This window comes from Musa acuminata, chromosome BXJ1-2 (genome assembly GCF_036884655.1).
Source record: "Musa acuminata AAA Group cultivar baxijiao chromosome BXJ1-2, Cavendish_Baxijiao_AAA, whole genome shotgun sequence".
NCBI lineage: Eukaryota > Viridiplantae > Streptophyta > Magnoliopsida > Zingiberales > Musaceae > Musa > Musa acuminata.
Genome location: NC_088328.1, coordinates 19,260,808 through 19,270,490, shown reverse-complemented (window position 1 = coordinate 19,270,490; position 9,683 = coordinate 19,260,808). Strand labels below are relative to the sequence as shown.

Here is a 9,683-nt window from a genome sequence, read left to right as displayed (position 1 = left end):
TTTGATTTGATTTGAACTGATTAATCGAATCAAAAGAAAAATATCCCGAATCAAAACGGTTCGTAAGCCAAAACCAATTTTTTGTAATTTCATTTGAACACCTTGCAAATTAAGGTTGCTTTTCAATTTTTTTTTTTCTTTTTTAGCATGATTATGAACAAGAAAAAGATTGAAAACACATCAAATATCATTCCTCCTCTGGATAAAAAATATAATGAAACAAATTGCTCGCATCATAATCAATAACGATGGGCCTTATGAAACGATATATATATATAGCATGACAAATGAGATTATATTCCTACCATAATGCAGGAATGTTATATCCACATCGTTGAAAGGACTTGAACTAAATCCAACCAAAAGCATAGTATTTATTCAACAACTAAAAATAAAAGATTAAGCAAACCTAACTGGTCTAATGGTATAATGATGTAGTGTTATTAGTTTAGATGGTGCAATCAAGTTGAATAATGATGTAGTGTTGTTATCAGTCAAGATGATGCAATCAAAATGATATATAGGTTGCACAATTTCCACCTTTTTCTACCAAAAAAACAAAAGAGAGAAAGGACTTGAACTAAATCCAACCAAAACCAAATTATTTTTCTGACAACTAGAAATAAAGGAGTATTTAGTATGTGTTATTAGTTTAGATGATGCAATCAAAGTTGGCTATCACTTGAAGTTTAGCACTTTCACAAGAGAATTTGATTTTTAGTTGTTTTGTTGTGTGATGACAAATATATTCTCCTTACATAACTGTTCAATATCTCCATTGCTATACCCATGTCTTCAATAATTATTAATGCCACACCACACTTTAAAAAATGTGAGCAACATCATTAACATCTGAAAAATAATGTTAGAGCCACAGGTATCTTTTGACCATCAACTGCTAAAAAAGAAGGATAAACAGATGCAGACTCATGCATATGCCTCTTTGATGCATGCATTGCAAAACTTATAGAACATCACTTTCACAAGAGAATTTGATTTTTAGTTGTTTTGTCATGTGATGACAAATATATTCTCCTTGCATAACTGTTCAATATCTCCAATGCTATACCCATGTCTTCAATAATCATTAATGCCACACCACACTTTAAAAAATGTGAGCAACATCATTAACATCTGAAAAATAATATTAGAGCCACAGGTATCTTTTGACTATCAACTGCTAAAAAAGAAGGATAAACAGATGCAGACTCATGCATATGCCTCTTTGATGCATGCATTGCAAAACTTATAGAACATCACTTTCACAAGAGAATTTGATTTTTAGTTGTTTTGTCATGTGATGACAAATATATTCTCCTTGCATAACTGTTCAATATCTCCAATGCTATACCCATGTCTTCAATAATCATTAATGCCACACCACACTTAAAAAAATGTGAGCAACATCATTAACATCTGAAAAATAATGTTAGAGCAACAGGTATCTTTTGACCATCAACTGCTAAAAAAGAAGGATAAACAGATGCAGACCCATGCATATGCCTCTTTGATGCATGCATTGCAAAACATATAGAACATCACTAGTTACTAGCTGAACTAGAGTGTCCTGTAGATCATGAATGCCACATCATTTTGGAAAAAAAAGAAATTGCATCAGTTATTGTGGGGAATCCATCAAAAGAAATCATGGATCACACTACTAAAGTACTCTGGGGCCTTGTGAAAACTTGGTGCATCCATGCAAATCTAAATGAATGTCAAAGAAGAGGAGAAAAATGGCCATCACAAAAAGGACTTTCATGCAAACTAAGAATTGAGTTACAGAACTAAGGATTTCCATCAAACAAAACTTATGCAAGAGTGATGGAACTTACCATGTCTAAAAATTCCTACACCCGAATTGTGAGAGAGAAGGCATGTATTAGTGCATTGTATAGTTTCTGCACTGAGGAGTAGCTCTTACCATCATTACCATCGACCATGATCTCAGCTGCCCGCCACATTGTACTCTTCTTACCTCAATGAATCAGCATCGATCTGAAATATTAGACTGTGTGAAAAAGCTCTCCTGCAGATTCCACCCACCACAGAATGAAAAGTCCATTTGCCTCATGTCTGAAATGTCTAGCTTCCAATGCAAGTACAGACTGAAACTAGGATGAGTTCAACTTTAACAAATTAAACAGTTGGTACTGCCTTGAAACATCAGAAAATCACAGTAAATTTCGATGTAAGGAAGGAAAAAGCCGATTTTGTACAAAGAAACTAAGAAAAAATCAAGCATTGTGTTCTGAAACGACAAGAACAAATGGAAGATTTCAATAAATAGAGCAAGGACTATCAGTGGGTAGAGACTGAATTTTTGGACAAGGAATAAGAAATATAAAAGTGACTCTCTCTACAATGTGAGCGAGTTCCCTCTTCTTATGTGATGCCACCATCTCCTACAGCCTACGGGACACGGAACAATCATAGAGGTTTTGCTCCTTCGCATCCAAATGGAAATCGACCTCAAAATAAAAATCAAATCTTTTAGGTGACGTTGGTACTTCCCAAAGGTTCCTTAAAATTCAATCTCCAGCCAAGGTAGAGAGACCGAACCTTGGCAGTGAAGCGGCGTTCCTTAGTGGTTCCTTACTGGGCAGAAGAGGACCGGAACCATCGGGTATTGCAGGCTCAATCGGCTTCCGATTGGGTAGCTTTGCAAGGCTTCTCGTACCTGTCGCTTCGGAGTTTTACCCCTCTACTCATCGCCGCAATGCCCGTCTTCCTCGTCTTGCGCCACGAGCGATACAAGAGCCCGTTTTCCCTCTTCCCATTCCTCTGCGTTTCTTCCCGAGGAAGATGGGCATTGCGGCGATGAGTAGAGGGGTAAAACCCGAGGAAGGATCACAGCCGTCAATAGCTGTATGATCGGAGTGGCTCGATCGGACACGGAGATTCTTGGATTCAGCTAAAATTCGACATTCGGATCAGACTTGATTCGCAACCCGACCCAATTGGGTGAAGTATGATATAAGTAGTACACTGTCAGCCGACGTCTGGGAGATTTGCGCGGGCGGTCCACCAACACCATTGTTTCGACAAATGTAAAGCGGTCCCCGACATCTCCATCCACCCCTTTTGTTCACACCCACGACACCACCACCGCTTGATGCCGCTTCCACTCTGGACCCCACTGCCAAAATGGACTTTTACTCTCTCACTTTCGTTTGGGTTCTCTTTAGGTAAGTTGCTTCTTTTGTCTTTTTTCTTTTTTGCGTTGCTACAAGGACGACTGCCGGGGGAATCTTGCAGTGTTCTCACCTGCTACGCGTTGAGTGGGGGCCAAGTCGGAGGCCAGTAGGAGCAGGGGGGTCGCGGCCTTGTGGGTCCCGCAAAATGGAACCGGCCCAGCGTATTCGTCTTGCCCACCACGTGCTACGGCGTACCACTAATTGCTCGCGGCATAAGCGGCAACCACCGCCCTGCGCACGTGCATGTCCAACAGCAAACAGCCTATTCCAATCAAACACCCAATCCTCTATGAATGGCATATATATACGAATATATATCGTCGGATTTTTTAGCATTTGTGGCTCAAAATCTAAGTTTAGGTTAGCATATAGATATATATTATTTATCCAAAAAAAACTAAAAGCTACCATATACATAATTCTCAATAATCTTCATTAGTTGCTACAAGTTACCTTAACATTAGTATGCTTTAAAACTAAATATGATGTAAAAATAGTAGAATCATATCAAATAGTTTACATTTTGTGTTTTTTTTTATACTCAATCTAATGTGAACGATCTTAATCTTTAGAGAATTATATGCAAAAAAATTATTTTTAACAATGTCACACCTAGATACAAATTTATTTTTAACAAATGTCACTTAACAAGTACCAAAGTTATCGTATTTGAAGGAACATATAATTGCCTTTATAAATTTCAAGAAAAGTAAATGCTCTCTAAATATATTTAAATAAATAATAAAAATATGAAAATTTTAGAAATAGATGAAAATTAATATGTATTTATATAACATCTAGGTGTTGGTCACTTAACATCAATATATCATCTATGTCATTTTATTTTTAACAATTGTTATTCCTCTAAGTTTAATTTTAGTATATACATATATACCTACAAAATACATGTACTATGATTAATTTTTATTAGCTACTATAAATGAACTATTGGTTGATTATTTAGTTTACATTAATATTTATTAAAAGCTTACAAATGAACTATGATGCTATAATATTAGAGTAAATTAAATGTTTTATAATTTCATATCATATTGTTTCAAACATACCATGACATTAACAAATGATGTTAATATAAGGAGAAATTGATCTTAACATATAGATGTATTTAAGTTATGGTAAAACTTCTAGTGATAAGTATGCTATTTATAGATTTTAACAGAATATATATATTTTTTTATAACAGACTGTTTTCTTATAAAAATACTCATAGGTAATTTTCAATTGGTACCTCCTATTTTACCTTTTCCCAATCAATATTCTTAATTTAAAAATATCCAAACTATCCTTCTAAAATATTTCTGCTCGTTAAAATATTTTAACTTATTATAGTATTTTGGCTATCATAATAAAAATATTTATACAATTTATTTAAAAATACTAGAAATAAGTTAAATAAAATAAAATATACTAGATATCATTTGACATATTAGGATTCAAATAAGTATTTATAATAATTTATAAATAGTATTATTAAAATAAAAAAAATAACTTGGTGTAGTTCGGCCACCACAATAAGAACACCTGGAATAACGACCCAAAACTATACCCTTCTCTCCTTGTTCTTTAACGTGTACTTGTCGTCTTCGTCGGCTTCTCGCTCCACTTTTTCTCTTTGCCTAACCTCCTTCCCAACTAAGCAATCGCGATTTCGGAGCACTTTCGCACTCGCTCTCTATCTTTCCCCTTCTCCTTCTACTTCGGCTGGTTTCATTTGTGTCCCCATTCTCTCCCTTCATCCGACAAGGTCGCCGCTGCGGAGACTCCCGCGCTTGTCGTCGACACCATGGAGGCCGATTCCTGGAGCCGGTTGACCTCCGATTCGAACCGCCGCCAACACACCTTTCAGTCTCTCGTCGGTGAGGACCTGCCGACGTCGGCTTCTCGTGTTCCGGTAGGGATTTCTTTGGCCCTTCTTGGATCTTGATTGGCTTTTTCTTGGATCTGGTAGATGAGTGTCTTGGATTCGACGAGTTCGATGGAGCGTCGGAAGACGACGATTCCCGGGCGGAGTTCGCTTGCCCGTTCTGTTCCGAGGAGTTCGACATCATCGGGTTGTGCTGCCACATTGACGACGAGCATCCTGACGATTCTAAGGACGGGGTATTGCTTCTGGTCAAAATTGGATCTTTATGTGGTTTTATTGGTAGAACTTAGTTTATTGGATTGTTTGATAGCACCTTTTGCAATTATCCATGCCAAATTATTTAGGTTTTTCACTTCTGGAAAATCGCTTTCTTTGGTTAAATTAGTATTTAGCAGTCCAAAATTAGGTTTCGAAGGCCTTTGGTCTCTGATGATACTGGTCTAATATAGTCTTAGTGGATTATATGATGTTGGTGGTAATTAGAAGATATTCCTCGTCTTAAGTGGTCTCTTCTCTTCTGATGTTGGTATATATGTGGCTCCTATTTTCGTATGAAGGAACAGCTCAGCCATATATGTTTTACTCTAATCTACCTCCAACGGTGTTGCAGCGTTTACCTTCTGTCACAGAAACAGTTGAAAAGTGAAAGGCTGCTAAGGGAAACCTTTTAGCTTTTTGTTGTGTTTGTAGCCTGTAAATGGGAAAAACCAAAATTTGTAAACTATGGGCAATTCATTACTATATTTGGAGTCTCTGGTTTCACCTACATGTAAAGCGGTCAAAACAATTTCGAAATCTAAAAATAACCTGTAGGGTAAACTTTCGCCAATGAGATAATTAACTCTAAACCCATAGAAAGGGCTTTCGACTCAAACTAATGAAAAATCTTTGACTCTATTCCAAGTTCTGACTGGAATACCAGTTTTCTTTGGTTCCTCCTAGGCATGTAGTTGTATTTTGAAGTTTTGGGTCCACCTAGAGACTATTGACTTTAGCTCAGAAAAGTGAAATAATTATATAGCCTTCCTATGCGCACGGGTCTTGATAATTTGTTTCGTTTGCATCTCTATTTTATGTATTCCCTGTCTATGTTGGAACTTGATGTAGACAAAAATATCTTCTTCTTTAAACCTCACTGAAATTCTTTGCAGTCTATTTGGAAATTCGGTCTTTTGATAGGTTGACATTTATGTGCTTGATCTGAATTACCTCACTACTTCATGAAGATCATTGAAAATAAAATTTCATATTGATGCTGTAACCCAAGGTGCCCATCCTTGTGAGCCAATTAATTTTTAGTCATTCCTTTCATTTCAATTTGGGCCATTGAAATAATATGGTCATGTGCAAATTGGGTGACCTTTGCTATTTTTTTTCTGTTAGAAAAAAGGAGTTCTTTCTAAGTTTAAGTTTCTCTTTTTTGCATGAAGAATTCTGAAAAGGTTGAGAAATTACCATATGGACTCTTTCTGTTAGCTTGCACCATATGTTTTTGTAAGGGCCATATTTGCTCCATGATTATGAAAATGGTTGCATTCAATGTTTAGGATGAGATTTGACACCAACATTAGTTACTTCACTAGTTACAAATGTAAGTGCTGCACGAGTTCTTTTTCATGTAAATAGCTTTAGCTACCATATAATGTATTGGTTTTCATCATTTAAGGATAATCTAACTTTTTCTTTGAAGTTTCTGAATCTGTATTTGTGTTATTGTATGTTGATCTCCCCTCTCTATCGGTTATCCTGTTGGGGGCAAAACTATAAAATCACATGTACTTCTGTGTATTTGGCTATGTACATTATAAATAATGCTGACTGTTGCTAAATTCGGTTTTGTTTCTTTTGGCAGGTATGTCCTGTCTGTGCAGCAAGGGTTGAGATGGACATGGTCGACCACATAGCGATGCAACATGGAAGTTTCTTTAAGATATCCTTTATCTTATTTGCATAAGTTATATCGAGAACTTTAAACATGGATGCTTCTTCTTGATGTACAAGTTCGTTATATTTAAAGGCTTACTTTAGAAGATGATACTCAGCTCCCTTTGCATTAAATATTATGTTTTATGTTGAGTGACTTGGTTGGATTCCTTAATGTGTCCTTACATGCCATGGAGGAGTAGATTCCACAAAGATTCCTCAGATTTTCAGTCAATATCTTCATTGCTGAGAAAGGATCTTTGTGATAGCAATCTGCTTGCTTTTCTGGGGGGTTCTACGTACACAGATTCTCCTTCCGATTCTGCACCTGATCCATTGCTGTTATCGTTCATTGTTAATTATCCCATGGCTGACCCATTGGAAGATGTAAGGCTGGAACCGGTGGAGAAAACAAGTATGGTTGACAAGATATCAGTTGAGAAGGTGGTTGAAAGGTACAAGACATCTTCTTTTTCTTTCTATAAATTATATATTTTTCCGTGTAGTTTGTTTGATTATTCTAGTAGCGTGATCTGATATTGAAAATAGTTCAGATGTAAGTTGTAAATTTCAAGTGAACAATGGAAGTGTTATCTTAAAAGCTGCTTACATTTACTTTTAATTTGTGCTGAAAAATCATTTGTTTGTAAATAGTTGTCATCATGAATTAATTTATTAGGAATGGACAGCTTTAGTATCCTCAATTGTCTTGGCTTTTTATTTATTAAATTAAAGCATTGTTTTGTGTTACCTTCAATCTTTTAATTGTCAAAGATGACTTACTAAATGGGAACTTTGCTAGAAGCCAAGAACTGTTACTGAAGATTGATCAGGGAATTGTTCACAATTATGCAGTGAAGTAGGCAAAATATAGAACAGAGCACTGGCCAGAACTAAATGTTGAATGCCTAATTTCAAAAGTGTCAGAGTGGTGCAATCAAGTCAAGCTGACTAGAAATTGCAGACTGCTCTTCAGGTTTCATTTTGCATATTGTTTGAGGTCAGCTTATGAGAAGGTTGGCTGCTAATCTGAGCTAATCTGAAGTGGAAAAACTCATAAGGATGGATATTCTTTATGTTTCTTCCATATGAAAATGAGGGTATTAGATGCATCATTTTCATTAAAGAAAATTGGGTTTGTAAGCACGAATATTTTTGTTTTAGTGGAAATTAGATAACCCCTTTCTAAGTGGAAATTGGATAGCAAAATTTTTTTTTCAGTGGATTCCTGAGCATGTTCCTGTCCTTTCCCTTTTGCTTCACAGTGATCCAAAATCTAATTTGCTGCATTTCCTGTTGTAACTGAACAGGAAATCCCTTCCAGGCTTCCGTATTTGACTTAGTCTGTTTTGGTACTCAGTCATACTTTCTGTAGTATCACATGAAGCTATGCTTGAAACCTTCATTTTCTAAATGGTGTGTTCACTTCAACCCCGCATGATGTGCAGATAAGTAATTGAATCAGCTGTTTGTCGTGTCTGATACATTTTCTGAAAAAGAAGAAAAGCCGTGGACACTGATGTCACTTAACCATTGGTAGATTAGTCTGATTTCATTAGTTAGACTACTTGGTAATGAGTATTTTGAATTTACATACTTCTGACTGCAACCCAATGTGCAATTAGTTGTAAAGGAAATATGCAATCTTTCTAGTTTCAACAGTGCCTGTCATGCATTTGCAAAGTTTTCAAAGTCTAACATGCTGACTTTTTTTACTTGGCTTTTAGTCTCTCATCCTACATCCTTAACAATTTCAAGCCTTTCTCTGCCAGCATTGAGCCATCTCTATCACACAAAGATCAGGGGAGAGCTTGGAGCAGCGAGTTTGTGCGAGAGCTTGTGCTGTCTACAATATTTGAGGGCTCCTCATGAGGGAAGTTTCCATCATTCATGGTGGCATCAGCAGCCGCTGATAGAAAACCCTGGACATCTTTGGCCAGTTGCTGCAGCGTCGACGTCAGATCCTAGTCTCTCTTGCTATGAGAAGTCATGTATTGTGAGGGTTGTGCACCGTACCACTGTTGGCTCATTGAGAAGCATCATTATTTGTAACATAGAATCATGCTGTATGTACTATCTTGATTAGGTCCTCTACATCATCATACTTGGGAGAGGAGATTGTTGAGGCTTATTCAAGCATCTTCTGCTCTTGAAATAAAATAGTGGCTTGCTGTTCCATTTCTTAGGTTTTATATATTATTGTCTCGTGATATGTGTGCTCTTTGGTGAACAAGTATATGGTGATGTGCAGTTTGTGGTCTCATGTTTCATAAAAGCAAATAGAGGCATCATTGTCTACCAAATGAAAGACACTTTGACCTCCTTGAATAATAATCTTGACATTTGATCTTTTTGTTCCCTCAATTTTTCTGAATTATGATTTTTCTTGAACTTATATTGTTAATTATTTACACAGTTTTATTAATTAACTCTATTCAACACAAAAGTCTAGTAAAACCACTATAAAATTAGTCTCCTATTAAGTCTATCACACACAGTTTTTGTTTTCTAACCCAAAAGAAAGAGAAGAAAAATACACAATTTTCACTTGTTTTTTATATATAGGCATCCATATATGTATCGACAGCGGGGTCCACACGCTAATCCTAGGGTTGGTCCAGCTGGCCCCACCTGGAGCCGCTAAGGCACATTAACGGGTAGTCATATAAACGAGTAAG

At 36.4% G+C, this 9,683-nt stretch overlaps 1 protein-coding gene across 1 annotated transcript; it reads left to right on the top strand.

Annotated features, from left to right (window-relative positions):
• The first annotated feature begins 4,817 nt into the window (after positions 1-4,817).
• On the top strand, positions 4,818-9,183 carry LOC135596945 (protein DEHYDRATION-INDUCED 19 homolog 2-like). The gene is made up of 5 exons (XM_065089251.1): positions 4,818-5,074; positions 5,167-5,318; positions 6,935-7,014; positions 7,194-7,460; positions 8,778-9,183. Exons 1-5 carry the CDS (start codon positions 5,002-5,004, stop codon positions 8,875-8,877), a joined length of 672 nt encoding a protein of 223 aa, XP_064945323.1. The 5' UTR covers positions 4,818-5,001; the 3' UTR covers positions 8,878-9,183.
• The last annotated feature ends 500 nt before the right edge of the window (positions 9,184-9,683 follow it).